The following is a 15,763-nucleotide window of genomic DNA, read 5'->3' on the forward strand; positions in this document are numbered from 1 at the left end:
ATCTGGGCCAACAAATATGCAAACAAGCGCCAAATTTTGCCTGCCTTGATGGAGTTGCTGCCGTGGCTCCTTGGGTTGTCCTTTGGACTCCTCGATGTGCCCTGTGCTCGGCTTGTTAGCCCGTCTGTCTGCGACTGAGTGTTGTCGTTTGTGCCACGTTTGTTAGAGGAGCCAGCCGAGCATGAGGCGATTGCCTCCTTGACTCCGGCACGTGCAGCAAAGTGACTTACTTGTTGTTGTGTTCCCGATGCAATTTGCTTGCACAGACAACTCGTTATTTTATTGTTTGCCTGCATTTGCATTATGCACTCTTTATGCACACTTTTACAACATAAATTTCCGCACTGCACTTCCGCCCCTCATTTCTTTTGACTGCCACCGTGCATTGCAGGTGACTAATTCGCTGTCGTGTCTTTGTTGATTGCTTATTTGGCAGCACCGCGCAAATAGCATTTTGTTGTATCTCACCTGTCCTACGCAAGTGGACCTCTCACACTCACCTGCTCTTTATTTTATGCCTCGCAATTGCAAATGTGCCACTGCAAACACTGCGTCTTCCGCTGGCCTTTGTTCAATTATTGCACTTCTGCTGCCGCATACTGAATCTCAAACTGCAAAATCCTTTTAGCGCTAAACAGCACGGCACATTAGAAACATTTTATTTTCGTTCTGGATGAGACAGTCGGAGTTTTGTGTTTTTTTCTTCCCCTTTCTGAAGGGCAAAAGGGGCATGGCAAGGCCAATCAGCTGAAAGTGTGGCATTTGAGGCGGCTTGTTGGCTGTTTTTATTTACTTTTTTCATCTTCTTCTGCTTGGTGTTGACTGCTTAAGAGCTTAAGTGATATTACACTTGAAGCGCAGCAATTTCGTCCGTCGAATGACGCAGAGTGGCGATGCGAATACATACGTTTCAGATTGAGAGTGAGATTGAGGAGTGGGCGGTGGGTAGGGGCGAAGGCTAAAAGCTTTTCCGCCCAGAAATGAGGAAATTTTGCGAAAAATTCTAAAGTGACACTGCGATAATCGCGTAATCGATGAAGACTGCCATTACCCAGGCAAGTCAATAAACAACGCTTACAATGGGTAAAAGTCAGCGGAGCCAATAACAGCAACATCACTCATACGCAAGGCACTCGGAAAAACAGGCTTTTAAATTTTGAAAAGTCAGCTTTTCATTTATTTACTAGCTGGGACCGTTCAACAGTTACCTTTTTCATCATTTGCCTATGACGTTCCTTTACTTGTACAGCATCATTTGGTTAAGAGAAATTTAAAAGAAGAAAGATATTTCTAGATGTTGAGTATACTCAATTAAATTATATTTTACCAGTTTAAGTAACCAATTTATGATATATAAATCATTTTATCTTCCACTTTAAAAAATTTGTTTCCGTTTGGTATAGAATCATGCTAATACTGTACCCATTCCTGTAAGGCTTCAACTTTCAGCAAATTGTGAGCTATTTAAACTATTTCACTATTTTAAAACTTGTAACTTTTTTTACCCGCTGATCACCACGTTCAGCTCCCTTCTTAAACAAAGGCGAACAGTTGGGCCTGCTTCCTGTTAGCCAAATATGTTCAAGTTTTGATTCCACAATTGGCAGCAGAAAGGGTCAGGCGCAGGCAGATTCAATTTGACAGTTGCGAGAATTCAATTTTCTTGTCGTCGTGTTGCGGATTAGTTTCGTGCTTGTCCTATTAGAGGCTGAAGGGAAGCGAGGGTCGGCACCACAGTTGGATAGCATTCTACTTCAAAGGAGGCAAGCTGCAAACTAAAGAAGTGTGTGCAACTTACCAATGCACACGCACAAATGAGAAAAGTTGCAAGTTCCGAAAAGTGAAGGAAACTTTATCCAACTGCTGGTGATGCTGATGCCCATGCTTTTGCGGCCCTCCGTCAGTCATGGCCAAGTAACCAAGTTTGCGGCCAAGTCATGTGCGTGCGGCATTGAAATGGAGGCGCCGGCAAGGGGAACAATAAAGAAATGGGATGAGTGGCAGCCTCACCAGCTGCAATCCACATCGGAAATTGGTACAATTTCCAAATGCATCGCATCATCGAAATGATTGACAACTCAAGGGTGAAACAAGGCATGTGGTCAAAATAGACTGTGGAGTGTCAAAGACTTTCGCAAAATTGGGCTGCAGCCACAATGGAAACTTTATTAATTGAGCTGCTTCCAACGATCAACGACCCATCAGTGCTGAGCCCTTAATATAGTTACTTTGAACCATTTAGTAACTGCCATGTATAGAAAATGAGTATAATAGGCTTCTAACTCGGTAAAAGGGAATATATATTAAATAGAAATAGAAATAGAATACAATGAACACCGCAAATCAACATAATTGATTGCAATTTCAAATTCCTTTTTTCATTACCAGGTGTAAAATTCCGTGTCATTTATTAATTTACCTAATTGGTTAACTTTGGTCTGCCACTAACGACCATCTAATATCTGATATTGGGCGGCACACAAAAGTATGCTACGGCTTTTGCCCCACATTGAGTTCACTTCACTCACAAAGGCTTGGCCTAGGAGAAGAGTGGACAAAATGACAACTGAATGGACTAGAAGATTGGAGTGAAAGAGGCTCAGCCGACTGACTAAATGCTTAAATACCTAAAACACCGAACGGATGTAGGAACAACACGCACCGGCAAACAGAGAATGGAAAACAATTTGCTGGCAACGTTTTGGGCTCATTGTGGCAGGTCTACATCTTCATCTTTAGCTCCCAAATCCACCAGCTCACCAGCTCCCCAGCTTCACCTTCTCCCCCTCAAAAAAAAACAAGAACCCTTTCACCACTCCATGCCAATTCCTCGCTGTGTTGTTTGCCGTATTTGTTGCGACAGTAGCCCCAAATCAAAACCGAAGCAGGTTGATGGATTACAACCAAAAGGCGGTAGCTTCACCAGATCTCCTCCTTTGGGCCATTGTGGGCGTGGCCAGGAGGAAGTAGAAAATGTGGCAGCTGCACGATTAGGCTTTTGTTTGGTTATATGTCGAATTTCAATGGCCACACCCAATCCAATCCTAGCCAGCCTTTGTATCTGCGGCTTAAGTGATTTGTGTGCCCTCGGGATATCAGCAAGTACGTTTAATGAAGTGAAGGGTTAAATTTGCCAAGGACTTTCGGCCCAGTCCAGACCGGCACCGAAGAAAATGGCAAGTGGAAGCCGCTTAGGCAAACACAAAGAACTTGCGCCAGCAAGGGGAATCAAGGCGGAAAATCTCATTCCATTCAGGCAGCTCAATTGGAGAAAGTGTCCGTTTCTGTCGGTTCCTTTAAGTAAAGTGCCCAATTTTAAAGCAAGAAATGATTTAAACCAAACACCACTAAAAAAAGATTTCTCTGTACGTCCATCACCCACTTTTTAGTTCAAAGTTTAGTTCAAATATTACAATTTTATATAAAATTTGAAAAATAAATAAGGATTAAATTACTTTGCAGTTTGCGGTAATTCTACAATATTGTTGTTTAAATTGTGCATTTATAAATGCTCATACAGCTGAGCTGAACATATTACTATTAAATAAAACTAACAGCAAAGAGTAAAGTTTTCATTCTGATCCACTAATGAATTTTTACCCTCACCCATTTAATCTTTTACTTTTTCATTGATCCCCAAAATAGTTTTCCCATTAAAACATTTTTTATAAACTGATACTTGTGATGTGTTAAAACTTTTTTTGAAACCTCATTTGGAAGAGAATGACTCTTACCTGTTCTTGCCAATTACCCCAAGCTGACTTTGAACGACCTTCACACACACTGTGCCGCGAACACATACACATACACATGCATGCATTTGCGCTGACGGGCAACTAAATCATTTATCATATCCAACGGCAGCGGCGCATTTCTCTCAAGTGGCGAATGTGATTGCGGCGAAAGGCCGGCCAACATCCATCCAGCCAACGAACCCTCATATAGCCATAAATCTGCGGACTGGGCTGGAGTTGCGGATATGCGAAACGGCGACCGGCAATGGCCACCATTTGTCTAATTTTAATGGGCATGCTAATAGAGCCATATTGCTGGTCAGCCGGACGGACCGACGGACGTACGGACGGACGGACACCTGACCATGACCCCTGGCGAATCCGTGGGGATCCTGGATCCGTTCAGTCGAGTTTTAATTTATGTGCGGCCAAAAGTTTTTGGCTCATTAAATACCTCAAAATGGCAAATGACTTACGAGCTGCCCTGAAGATGGAGATGCCGCTCCAGCGCTCCAGACGATTGACTTGCCTCCGGAACGTGCCCCATTTCCATTCCCATTCCCGTTCCCATTCCCCCTCGCGTACTCGTCGCAGTGGCCAGCATCCTGCTGAATCATTTGCCGATTTGCCGCTACGTGCCGCATTATCGGCCACAAAAAATCTCGGCCAGACGACTTTTCAACTGGCTGCCGCCATCGCTATTGATGAGGTCGAATTTAAGGTTGAGGAAATGGCCAAGACGCTGGGCCATATTTGCCTTTGGCTTTTTAATGAGTCGGGCTTGCTTGGGTTTCCTCCGATCCGCTTATCTGAGGTCAGTTTCCGCTGCTGGTCTGCAGCATTTATAAATGGGTTTCCCAGACATTTTTCGACCCAAAATCGAAACCAACCGAAGGCCCAAAAGAGGGCAATACCATATTATGGTTATTTATCTGTTTTAAAGTATTCAGAAGATATGATAATGCATTTCTACGTGCAAAGCGCTTCGTCACTACGTAGACTACCGCCAAGTGGTTATAGTTTTTTGTGCTGTAAAATTAGGAACATAATTTAATCTCTCATTGTGTACAATCTTTGAACGTCAATGCATATGTACGTTATCTTGAAGTGATTATCTTCTCAACAATTATTTTTTGTACAAATGAAACTGTAAACTTTTAAAGCAGTTCTTATGTTTGCGGTGACAATTAATATTTAACGTGCCCGCATTCATATATGGCATTAGCTAACACAATGCCACGCCCCCTTTTGGCAAACATTTTAATTCAATTTTCACACCTGAACACACAGCGAAATCCCATACAAAATACAAAGTGGTTGTAGTGGCGTTTGTTTAGCAACGAAAAGGACCTCAGACGCCGTTCAGCAGCAAGGATGAGGTCCTGCTAGTACTAAATACATATATTCACATGTGCTTACGGCAAATTTAATTTTAAAAGCAAACCCGGAAATACTATATGCACGCCGAATCTCAATCAGCGGGAAATGGCCGCAAACGCGCTGCACTTTTCCGACCTCCAACCCTTCTCATCTTCACCCTTCACCCTCCACCTGTCTACTGTAGCTCCATGTCTAATTGTGTGTGCTTTGTGGCCAAAACTATGGGGATGCTGTTGATGTTTTTGTACCACCCCTTGTTGCAGCACATTGGTGGCTCCCCATGTTGCCCCTTTTTTTGCTGGCTGCACCTACACCTAAACCAGCACCAACACCAACTCACTGGTCAGTTAATGCAGTTCCTGTGCGGCCAACAAAGTTGTGTGTTTTATTAGTTTCTTCTGGGGAAGTTGCCACGTATTGCGTTCACCGCCGATTGTTGTGCTGTAAATTGCATTTGTGGTCAACAAAAAGCATTTGCCGGACCTGAGCTTTATTTGTCGTGCATTTTTTATTCCGTATTCAACTAGGCTGCTTCATTTAAAGTGCCATTAGGCGTGGCTCATCCCTTCATTTGGGAAAACGCCACAGCATTACAGTTGCCATTAGCCAATGCAGCAAAACACATAAGCGGCAGCACTTACATATGTATGAGCAGATAGTCGCACACTTCCGCCTGTGGGTCGGTTGGGTTTTCCTTATTCCGCTCTCTGACCGTTTTCGTGCTACATTTTTCTGGGATTTTCCCTCAATTTGTTTCTTGTTTTTTTAGCTTTGCTCCAAATATTCAACACTTTCGCCCAGGCACCTGCGTTCGGTGCACCGTACAACCACAACCCGACTTCGTTCTGTCCTCTCAGGTTGCTCACTTTGGCTTTACTTTTTTTGTCGGGCCAGCTTCTGTTTTTGTCGGGCCAGCAGCTCGGGAGGTTTGTTTTTAATTAAAACAACAATGCAGTGCCAGAGCCACACTTCCGTCCGGCATCTAACCCGCTGTGCACCACCAAACCACCCAACCACCCAACCTGCATGCGAGCACACATATTATTTCCCACTCACCCGGTTAGTGAGTGACTTGTTGCTGTTTCGCTGGGGTTGTTGCTGTTGCAAGTGCTGCATGTTGCTGTTGTGCTTTACTTTTGCGCTTACAATTTCATTTGGCCCGGTTTTCCTGCCAGCCACCCAGACCCCGCCCTCGCCCTTGCCCCGGCTCCTTTTAGCCAGAGTGGCCTTTGTTTCGGCCTTTGCTTGTGTGTTTTGTGTGAAAAGTGATAAGTGAAATATGCTTTTTCAGCTGCATTTTCAATTTAGTCGTTCAATGCAATTCCAATTGGATATTGCCAATGGCCAAGTTACAAGCCAACTCGTCGCCCCACTCGGCTCCGCAAGGGGTAAGGTAAATCGAAATAAAAATAAAGGGTAAACAAAAACGTTGGCATAGTGTTTCGCCTTCTGAAATGTTCAAAATGGATCCGAGCTCAGACAGAAGTCGTTTAATTGAGACTGAATTAAAACGAATTCCAGCTGCATTGTCCGCTGAAGAGCTGAAGTGCCATCGTGACATGAAATCAGTATAAGCTGGGATTAGAGCAATCATTACTACACGGGAAAACAGATTCCATTAAATCTCAGAAGTAGGGGAGATATATTTCAGAGATGTACAAAGCTTCCCATAATTTAAAACTAAATACCGAATATTTGTATTGGATTATGAAATTAGTTATATATAAATGAAAGCATAATAGTAACAATCGTTGTAACATTAAATGCATGGATGAAAACATAATACGTTTTAATTCTTTCCAATTCTAAAGGCAAGTGCTTTAACTTTGGTGCATGTTTTCTAGCCATTTAACATACAAGTACTTGGGTGGGATGGGCCCTGTCCTCATCCGATTTTCACCACCTTAGCTGGAAGTTCGCTGAACCTGTTGACTAATTTCGAATGCAGCTCGCGACAAGACTCTACGTGGCCACCACCTGACAGCCACGTGACACTATCTTGCCACTCGCCCCTTCTGGCAGAATAATGGGTTTGTGGGCGTGGCACACGAGAACAAGACAAGCATTGTCCTGCCAAAGGACTTTGAAACGTTGGGAAAACTGCAAGTGGTGTAAAAAGTGCATTAGTGGGAATCATTATCTCAGCAAATGGTCATTTACTCCGCCTTGAAGTCGGGTTCATTGGGCTAAACGGAGCAGGCCATTCAGTGTATTAAATTGGTAAGGGAACCAGCACCCAGTAAGCCGTGTCATTTTTTCCGTTCGACATGTGTTTCAGGCAATTCAACAGTCAAGTACAACATTAGTCTCGAAAAAGAAGTTAGGCAAATTAGTTTAAATTATTGTTGAAAGTGCGAGAGTGAAGTCACATAGAAGCAACCAAGAGAAAGATGACTTTCAAGAAATTACTGTTTGTGTGCATGGGTAAGAAATTGCATTCTGTTTTCGATTTATTGGAAACTTGCAAGTGAACTTCCTCATTTTCGAAGGCAACTCGTGCGGCTCTCCGATGGCCGAGGTGATTATGCAGAATCTGATGGTTAAGACGAGTCTCTACTGGGAAGTGGATAGTGCTGGTCTGAGGACGTGGAACACTGGACGCCGACCTAACAAACGCTGCCTTCAAATTCTGCGGGAGCACGGACTGCGATCCGATCACTTTTGTCGTCAGGTGAACTCTTTTTTTGGCTAACCTATGAACTTCTTACACATGTGCTTATCCATATAGTTCACTGTGAACGATTTCCTGTACTTTGATTATATCGTGGCAATGGATGAGGCCGTGTACAAGGAACTACTGCTCTGGGCTGGGGAGAACCGGGCCGACAAACACTGCCAGGTGCTTCTGCTGAGTTCGTTCGGCAAAAATGGACTGCCTACCTATATAGACAGTCTTTCTCCTGTGAGTATACTTAGACACTAAACAACCTTACTAAATGTAAAGCATTTGCAATCTATCCAGACCCACAAACTGAAGAACTTTCGATCCGCCTATTACCGAATCAAAGAGTGCTGCAAGCAGCTCATCCTCAGCCAAAAGGTGGACATAGTAAAGTACGAGCTGCCCAGCACCGAGGACGATGATCTCTACTACTCCGGCAAGGAAAAGGCGCCGCCGGAGTCAGCTAAGGCGAACCACGTGCCGGATGCGAACCAAAACAGTTCCATATTTCTGCTACCCGCGGATATCAGATCCTCTGGAGGACTGAGGTCCTCGTCGACCGACCCATCCAATTCGAAGACCTCGATGCCGTCCTGCAGCCAAGGAGTACAGCGAAAACTGTGCCAGAAATGCGGACAGAAGTTTCTGGCTGCCCTTTAGTGTCACTGACTAATATTCAAAGGCGAATCAATTTTTCTCTAAGATTACGTAGCGTATGAAATAAAATGAAATTGACTTTTATCTGGCAGCTGTCCGCCGTCCATTAGCCTTGCCAGCCATTTTGATGAACGACTAATTGGCTTAGAAACCACCTATAAAAGGCCGGAAACGCGGCCTCTTGGCTCAGATCTAGTTCGATGAGCCATCGTTTAGTCGAAGGGGTTGCGGGTAGCTGAGCATGGAGCGCAGTCATTTGCCAGAGACGCCATTCGACCTGGCCCTTTCTGGGCCCAGGTTCCAGGCCCAGTCGAGCGGCAATGGTTCCGTGCTGGACAATGTGAGTGATTTCAATTTATCATGGGATATGGGGAAACTAAGGTTGATGCAGCAGATTTTAGTACTAGCTAAAGAAAAATATGAATAATATCTTCATTTTTGGATCACTCTTCATAAATTGGTTTCTATTCCCTCTATAATTTGATTCATATTCAATTAATGTGCTAGTCCTTGAACGAAAGTGGGTGAATACAAAACATTCCTTTGGACTGGCACTTCAACTTATCACCTCCTCGAAATTCGCAGGTGCTGCCCGACATGGCGCACCTGGTGAACCCCTACTGGAGCCGCTTCGCGCCCATGGACCCCATTATGAGTAAGATCCTCGGAGTGTTCACCCTGGCCATCCTGATCGTCTCGTGCTGCGGCAACGGAGTGGTGGTCTACATTTTCGGAGGAACAAAGTCGCTGCGCACGCCGGCAAACCTGCTCGTTCTCAACCTGGCCTTTTCCGACTTCTGTATGATGGCCTCCCAGTCGCCGGTGATGATTATCAACTTCTACTACGAGACTTGGGTGCTGGGGCCGCTGTGGTGCGACATATATGCGGGATGTGGATCGCTCTTTGGCTGTGTGTCCATCTGGTCCATGTGCATGATTGCCTTCGATCGGTACAATGTGATCGTGAAGGGAATCAATGGCACACCCATGACCATCAAGACGTCCATAATGAAGATACTTTTTATCTGGACGATGGCTGTCTTCTGGACTGTTATGCCTTTGGTAGGATGGAGCGCCTACGTGCCTGAGGGCAATCTGACTGCCTGCAGCATCGACTACATGACGCGTCTGTGGAACCCCCGGTCATATCTAATTACATATTCCCTCTTCGTGTACTACACTCCCCTTTTCCTCATCTGCTACTCCTACTGGTTCATTATAGCCGCCGTCGCCGCTCATGAAAAAGCGATGCGGGAACAGGCCAAGAAGATGAATGTGAAATCTCTGCGCAGCTCTGAAGACTGCGACAAAAGCGCCGAGGGAAAGCTGGCCAAGGTGGCTCTGACTACAATCTCCCTCTGGTTTATGGCGTGGACACCATACCTAGTCATCTGCTATTTCGGACTCTTCAAGATCGAGGGTTTGACCCCACTGACGACCATTTGGGGGGCGACTTTCGCCAAGACGAGTGCCGTCTACAATCCGATTGTGTATGGCATTAGGTAAGTAACAAATAACACTAAAAATAAAAAAAAAGGTCAGTAAAAGTATATCATTAATATGTATTTTTTTTAATCTCTATAGTCATCCCAAATACCGCATAGTTCTCAAGGAAAAGGTAGGACTTTTTGGCCATTTTAATGTTCTCGACTAACCCTTCTTCGCCCGTTAGTGCCCTATGTGTGTGTTTGGCAATACGGATGAACCAAAGCCGGATGCACCCTCTTCTGATACGGAAACCACATCTGAGGCGGATTCAAAGGCTTAAGCAGTAAAAAAGCAACGCAATTGCCTGCGAAGGGCACAGAAATGTAAAAAAGTAATGCACTATCATAACGTGATACAAAAATGTAAAAAAAAAATTTAATAAGCCTTACGGATTAAAGTTAGTTTGAAAATTGTTTTAAAACTGTCTTATTTGTAATATTTTTACATACAAAAACGTAGGTATTTCAAAAGACTAAGTGGAGATTATTGGTTTCTGGGATACGCCAAACTATTCATTATGCAAATGTCATATACATATAGCCATACCTATCATTATACCCGTTACTCGTAGAGTAAAAAGGTATACTAGATTCGTTGAAAAGTATGTAACAGGCAGAAGGAAGCGTTTCCGACCATACAAAGTATATATATTCTTGATCAGGATCAATAGCCGAGTCGATTTGGATATGACCGTCTGTCCGTCCGTCTGTCCGTCCGTATGAACGTCGAGATCTCAGGAACTACAAAAGCAGAGATGTAGAGAAAGTTGAGATTAAGCATACAGACTCCAGAGACATAGAAGCAGAGCAAGTTTGTCAATTCATGTTGCCACACCCACTCTAACGCCCACAAACCGCCGAAAGCTGCCACGCCCACACTTTTAAAAAATGTTTTGATATTTTTTCATTTTTGTATTAGTCTTGTAAATTTCTATTGATTGGTCAAAAAAGTTTTTGCCACTCCCACTCTAACGCCCACAAACCGCCCAAAGCTGCCACGCCCACACTTTTGAAAAATGTTTTGAAATTTTTTCATTTTTTTTTGTATTAGTCTTGTAAATTTCAATCGATTTGTCAAAAAACTTTTTGCCACGCCCACTCTAACGCCCACAAACCGCCAAAAACTGTCAGTGTTGAAGACCTCCTTCGCACTTTTACTAGCTGAGTAACGGGTATCAGATAGTCGGGGAACTCGACTATAGCGTTCTCTCTTGTTTTAAAATCGAAAAGACTTAAACAGCGACACCATTTAATGCTGACGTCCTCTAAGATTGCAAATGATTGAACTTGTGACTGGAAATATGCAAGTATTTTGCTACTCGCTCATTGCATTCTCATTAGTCCCCCTGACCTAAAACTCTCGTAATTTCGAGATTGCACCAAGGAGGGCCCTCCAGCGTGGCAATATCCACAATGCCAGTCGCAGGGTTCAACTCTCTGGCGTCTCTGGCGTCTCGGGCAGATTCATCTTCATTGACACACATTTCTACGCAGCTAATGTCGCTATTTGCTTTGTGAGGGTTTTGTCTCGCGTCTAATGATTATAATTACGAAACAGCCACCTCCCAGACCTCCTCCCACACCACGCATTGCCTAATGAGCACTAGAATGCCAACCAAGCTCCACAGCCACCGAAATCACACCCACCCACCAGAATGAGATGAAAAGCTGCACTGACGGGTCTCGAGTTGACTGTCTAATTAAAGTACATCAGAGAGCACAGGGCGCAAAGAAAGCAGACTTGATGCCTGCCAGCGATCCTGGCCAGTATATCATCACCAGGGTATCATCAGTGCCAGATGTTAAGTCTGCTTGCTCCGCTGGACCGTCGCTCAGTGGTAATTTGAAGGAGGGACCTTAGCCTGTCTATGTGCAGCTGGATGACATGCTGGATGCAGTCGTTGAACTGCTGAAGATGCTCACCACCGTAATATCTCCGGATGCATTTGCTCGTTTCAGTGTATGCACTGTCCAATATTTCACGGGCTGCCACCTTCTTCTGGTTCTCCAGCTTGCGGACATAGAAGTCGTCGATCTGCGTATCCACGTATTTGGCAGCCTTCGCGGCCTTCTGTATTCGATGCCGGTCGGTGTAGTTCATCTTGGAGGCCACAACTTTGGCCATTTCATCCCATCGCGGATGTGCTGCTATCCATATGGTAAACAAAAGTGTAAGCAAAATAATACCAAAACTGGTTGACAGCCAACCCATTGTATACTTAGTATTCGAACTAAAAATGTGTAATTCTATGTAGAAGGCAATTCAATAAATCACTGTCATTGGCAGCTCCTTTCTAGGCATCTCGTGACTAAAACAAAATATGCCTCAAATAACTAGCAGGACTGCAAAATAACAAAACCAATTTATCAACTCTATTGGCTTTTTAATATTCTGAAAAGTTTCACAATATGTATAACTTAATTCATAATAAAACTGTCGTTTTGAGAAACATTTTAAGATCGTAGGCATTTCTTTAGCAACACTTTAGTGAGATTCTAAAATATTCCTCTTTGCTGTTAAATTTTGTAAGATGATTTATTTGTATGTTATTTTTAATCAGCAGAAGAAGCCAATTCGAGAGGCTCCTGAGGTGGCTCCATAAATGGGCCAGTGTTCCGCGGCCAAGCGATCCAAAGCAGTATAAAAGCCAGCAAACACGGCCTTAACACAAGTCTTGTGAAGATCGACATTTTGGGTGGATTTGAGCTCAGCCTCGCAATGGGATAAAGCCAGTTTCAAAGTGTCCAGTTGGTCCTTGGCATCGTTCTGGGCCTCAGCCACATTGGGTAGCTTTCCTTGGGCTACAACCTGAGCGATTTTGAACTGTTCATTGGCCCAATCAATCGACTGTTGCACGGCCACATTTTGGCCAACCGATTGTCCGGTCTATTGGGATCAAATATACAACAACTTATTATTTATAAAGTCTTTTTGAGTTTTATTTTCCATTACCAAAACAACCAAGACGCAGAAAGTTATTAACACTGCACCCGACATTTTCTGGAAACTTTCAATGACCGACTGAAGCACAATTCAAAAATTCTAAAAACATCCACACCTATCTTCTGTTTGCGCTTTGATAGAGTTTACAGCCTCCTCTACCTCTCCATCTATCTGAGTGCGATACAATACGATAGCCTCAACCCCATTATGTTTTATGTTGGTCCATAAGCGTGTATTTGCCGGATTAATTAGATAACTTTATCAGCGGAAATGGCACTCGGCGATCAAATAACAGTAGCAAGTGCTAATAGCAAACTGCGGATAAACACCATCCAGCTCGTGGGTGATTCACTATTCACTATTCGATTGGAACTTTGGTCGACAACGGATTTAGTTCCGCACTAATTTTTGCGACCCACAGTATCGTCAAATAACAAACGAACTAACGAACTTTGACACGGGCCCAAGCCGCATAAATGTTGTTGCCTACTTTCGGGGGCACACAACTTTTGCATCAAAACAAAAGCCGCAAACCGAAAACAAATTTCCATACATGCACTTTCCGAAGGGAGCGAGTGTGTCGCATTTTGCTTTTATTTTTCATTTTTCCTCCAACCAATTTCGGATTTATATGTACTCTTAGTTGGGCAGTTGCGGCTGGATTTCATTCTGTGCTCGGAATTACCATTTTTTGCTGCCGCCTGAATTTCAAATGCCGCAACTTTTACATTACCAAAACAGAGCTTAAGGCGGTTCATTCGTTTGAGGTTTAGTTTCGGAGGGTTACTCGATGAGTTCGCGGCTAACACTACACCAAAGTTGGCCAAGTTTCCACCGCGTTGGGTCGAAGGTCGATTCCGAAAAACTCCCATTAATTGGCCCAAAACTTTTCACTCCCCATCTTGTGAAGCGGCCGGTGTTGTGTATGTTGGAAATTTACATTTAATTACATATTTCAATCTGAATTCAAACTCGCCCACTCAGGCTTTGTTCGAGGCTTAGCCCACTTCCAACATCCAACAACCAATGGCCATTTGGACATTTGGTTATTTGTGGCCGGCCTTAGGCTCGTTAAGCCAAGCCATTTAATAACCACAGGTCCCAAGCCCGGAATTCGAATTCAAATGCAAATCCAAAAGCCATATCAAATCGAATCGATTCACAGCGAAGCCGATGCAGTCAAAAGGGCAGGACGGCCGGCAATTTGAGTGAGGACATTGGATAATTGGAGCTGCACTGGCACTGCACATAAATCAACATTGCCGCCGCAACTGAACGCCACTCAAGCGAGCTGACTCCCGACCCTCAACTTAAAGGGCTCCAATTGAGAAGCAAATCATGCACTGGAAACAATTGACAGCGCCAATTGATATATGCATAAAAGGACTGTCATAACCTTTCGAAAAGGGGTGGGTCGGGGGTAGGGGAGGCCAGGGAAACAAAGCCCGCAGCTAAAGCAAAAGAACTCAGTGCAAATATTTGGCCAAAATGCGTCAAGTTCCTGCGATGGCCAAAACGGCTCAAGGGTGCGTCGAAGTGATGACGCCTTAGCCAATATATATGGGTGAAATTAAATCACTCGGTTAAAAGTATTTTTGATAATTTATAATAAAGTTCACTTACTTAATGCGTCCTTTACATACAAGATAAAAATCATGACATTAATTCATTTATTTGTTGTTTCATTGTTTTAAATTATTTTTAATCATTCATTTTTGTTAATACTTGCAGAATACGCAGAACGTACTATATGTTTTTTTTAAATAACCTAATAAAAAAGGAACATATTTTTTATCGTTATTTATGTTTTAACTAGTATATAACATATTATAGCTGGTTTCCCTAGGATGGCTGCACTCTTCTTCCAAAGCATAAGCATGCTTTTAGTCGAGGTCGATGCGACGGAACTAGGATTTTCGTGGTGGTGACGTGAGCAGCCAAGTATTTGCGCCCCGAAAAGCGTCAAGAAGGCAACGCCAAAATTTGTAATTCCCGATGGGAAATTTAATAAAGCAGTGGAATGCAAAGCTCGGCCGGCCACATCAAAGCATGTCCTAGGTCAGGAGTCCCCTGGCACCACCTCTGCATCCCCAAAAACCACCATAAGAAATTCCGGCATTAAGCTTATTTAAATTTTATTGCATCTATTTTGGTCGATTGCTAAGCTAGGAAGGGCAGCGAGAGGACAGGACTAGGATCCTAGGCAGGAGCTGCTCCTGCGGGACTGGCGGTGGCGGCCAAGCGTGTCTGCCACTCGTCATCGATAGCCTTCAGCTGGTTCTTGGCAGTGGTCAACAGAGGCTTGACGCAGCGGATCTGCAGCCAGGGCAAAGTGGCGTTTTTGCAACCATCGATCGACTCCTGCGAGGTGGCCACCACATCCTGGACGCGCTCCGCCAGGTCGGTGGGGAAATCGGGCTGGGCAAGAAGGCGCTCGGCTTCACGTTGCAGGACTATCGACTGGAAGAAGGAGGAAATCGAGGCGCCTCCAAAGGGGGCAGATGGAGCCACGGGAGCGGCTACTCCGGCAGCTGCTCCAGTGCCCGCTCCGCCGAAAATTCCATTTAGGAAGGGATTAAAGGCAGCCGCATACGGATTGGCAGCGGCAAAGGGATTTCCGGCAAGGGGATTACCAGCAGGAGCTCCAGGGCCCTTTCGAGTAAATTATGATAATTCGGTTACATAATAATCCACTTAATAGAGGGTGGCCATAACTCCTCACCTGTGCGCTGATGCAGGCAATGCTGGCAGCCAGTAGAATAATTGCGAATTTCATTTCTTTTTTTTATCTGAGTTCAGTTGGTTCTCAGTCGTTGGGTTTCGTCGAGACTAATTGCCAAAAGCAGTGCGGTTCGCGGCTTTTATACGCCATTAAAAACACGGCGAGACGATCTTATCT

The 15,763-nt window shown here is 44.3% G+C and overlaps 5 protein-coding genes across 5 annotated transcripts; 2 read left to right on the forward strand and 3 right to left on the reverse strand.

Moving 5' to 3' along the window:
• The first annotated feature begins 7,358 nt into the window (after positions 1-7,358).
• On the forward strand, positions 7,359-8,517 carry LOC6535616 (low molecular weight phosphotyrosine protein phosphatase). Its single transcript, XM_002096208.3, has 4 exons — positions 7,359-7,538; positions 7,604-7,785; positions 7,843-8,016; positions 8,077-8,517. The coding sequence occupies exons 1-4, from the start codon at positions 7,505-7,507 to the stop codon at positions 8,434-8,436; spliced, it is 750 nt and encodes a 249-aa protein (XP_002096244.1). The 5' UTR covers positions 7,359-7,504; the 3' UTR covers positions 8,437-8,517.
• A 96-nt stretch (positions 8,518-8,613) lies between these two features.
• LOC6535617 (opsin Rh2) lies at positions 8,614-10,342 on the forward strand. Its single transcript, XM_002096209.3, has 4 exons — positions 8,614-8,773; positions 9,019-9,935; positions 10,018-10,051; positions 10,106-10,342. The coding sequence occupies exons 1-4, from the start codon at positions 8,675-8,677 to the stop codon at positions 10,199-10,201; spliced, it is 1,146 nt and encodes a 381-aa protein (XP_002096245.2). The 5' UTR covers positions 8,614-8,674; the 3' UTR covers positions 10,202-10,342.
• Positions 10,343-11,594: 1,252 nt separating this feature from the next.
• LOC6535618 lies at positions 11,595-12,170 on the reverse strand. The gene has a single exon (XM_002096210.3). The coding sequence runs from the start codon at positions 12,130-12,132 to the stop codon at positions 11,710-11,712; it is 423 nt and encodes a 140-aa protein (XP_002096246.2). The 5' UTR covers positions 12,133-12,170; the 3' UTR covers positions 11,595-11,709.
• Positions 12,171-12,283: 113 nt separating this feature from the next.
• Positions 12,284-12,966, reverse strand: LOC6535619. The gene is made up of 2 exons (XM_002096211.3): positions 12,874-12,966; positions 12,284-12,807 (listed from the first exon to the last, which is right to left on the reverse strand). The coding sequence occupies exons 1-2, from the start codon at positions 12,916-12,918 to the stop codon at positions 12,478-12,480; spliced, it is 375 nt and encodes a 124-aa protein (XP_002096247.1). The 5' UTR covers positions 12,919-12,966; the 3' UTR covers positions 12,284-12,477.
• A 2,016-nt stretch (positions 12,967-14,982) lies between these two features.
• Positions 14,983-15,732, reverse strand: LOC6535620. Its single transcript, XM_002096212.3, has 2 exons — positions 15,587-15,732; positions 14,983-15,516 (listed from the first exon to the last, which is right to left on the reverse strand). The coding sequence occupies exons 1-2, from the start codon at positions 15,638-15,640 to the stop codon at positions 15,064-15,066; spliced, it is 507 nt and encodes a 168-aa protein (XP_002096248.1). The 5' UTR covers positions 15,641-15,732; the 3' UTR covers positions 14,983-15,063.
• Positions 15,733-15,763: the final 31 nt, after the last annotated feature.

The sequence above is a fragment of the Drosophila yakuba genome, chromosome 3R, assembly GCF_016746365.2.
Source record: "Drosophila yakuba strain Tai18E2 chromosome 3R, Prin_Dyak_Tai18E2_2.1, whole genome shotgun sequence".
In the NCBI taxonomy this organism is placed as follows: domain Eukaryota; kingdom Metazoa; phylum Arthropoda; class Insecta; order Diptera; family Drosophilidae; genus Drosophila; species Drosophila yakuba.

Bases quoted from the DNA above. Each gene is read 5' to 3' on its own strand.
- LOC6535616 (XM_002096208.3), top strand. From the start codon at position 7,505: ATGACTTTCAAGAAATTACTGTTTGTGTGCATGG. The intron at 7,539-7,603 runs GTAAGAAATTGC...TCATTTTCGAAG, and splicing joins ATTACTGTTTGTGTGCATGG to GCAACTCGTGCGGCTCTCCG. The intron at 8,017-8,076 runs GTGAGTATACTT...CAATCTATCCAG, and splicing joins ATATAGACAGTCTTTCTCCT to ACCCACAAACTGAAGAACTT.
- LOC6535617 (XM_002096209.3), top strand. From the start codon at position 8,675: ATGGAGCGCAGTCATTTGCCAGAGACGCCATTCGACCTGGCCCTTTCT. The intron at 9,936-10,017 runs GTAAGTAACAAA...TAATCTCTATAG, and splicing joins CCGATTGTGTATGGCATTAG to TCATCCCAAATACCGCATAG. The intron at 10,052-10,105 runs GTAGGACTTTTT...TTCGCCCGTTAG, and splicing joins GCATAGTTCTCAAGGAAAAG to TGCCCTATGTGTGTGTTTGG.
- LOC6535618 (XM_002096210.3), bottom strand. From the start codon at position 12,132: ATGGGTTGGCTGTCAACCAGTTTTGGTATTATTTTGCTTACACTTTTG.
- LOC6535619 (XM_002096211.3), bottom strand. From the start codon at position 12,918: ATGTCGGGTGCAGTGTTAATAACTTTCTGCGTCTTGGTTGTTTTG. The intron at 12,808-12,873 runs GTAATGGAAAAT...TGATCCCAATAG, and splicing joins TCTGCGTCTTGGTTGTTTTG to ACCGGACAATCGGTTGGCCA.
- LOC6535620 (XM_002096212.3), bottom strand. From the start codon at position 15,640: ATGAAATTCGCAATTATTCTACTGGCTGCCAGCATTGCCTGCATCAGC. The intron at 15,517-15,586 runs GTGAGGAGTTAT...TTTACTCGAAAG, and splicing joins TTGCCTGCATCAGCGCACAG to GGCCCTGGAGCTCCTGCTGG.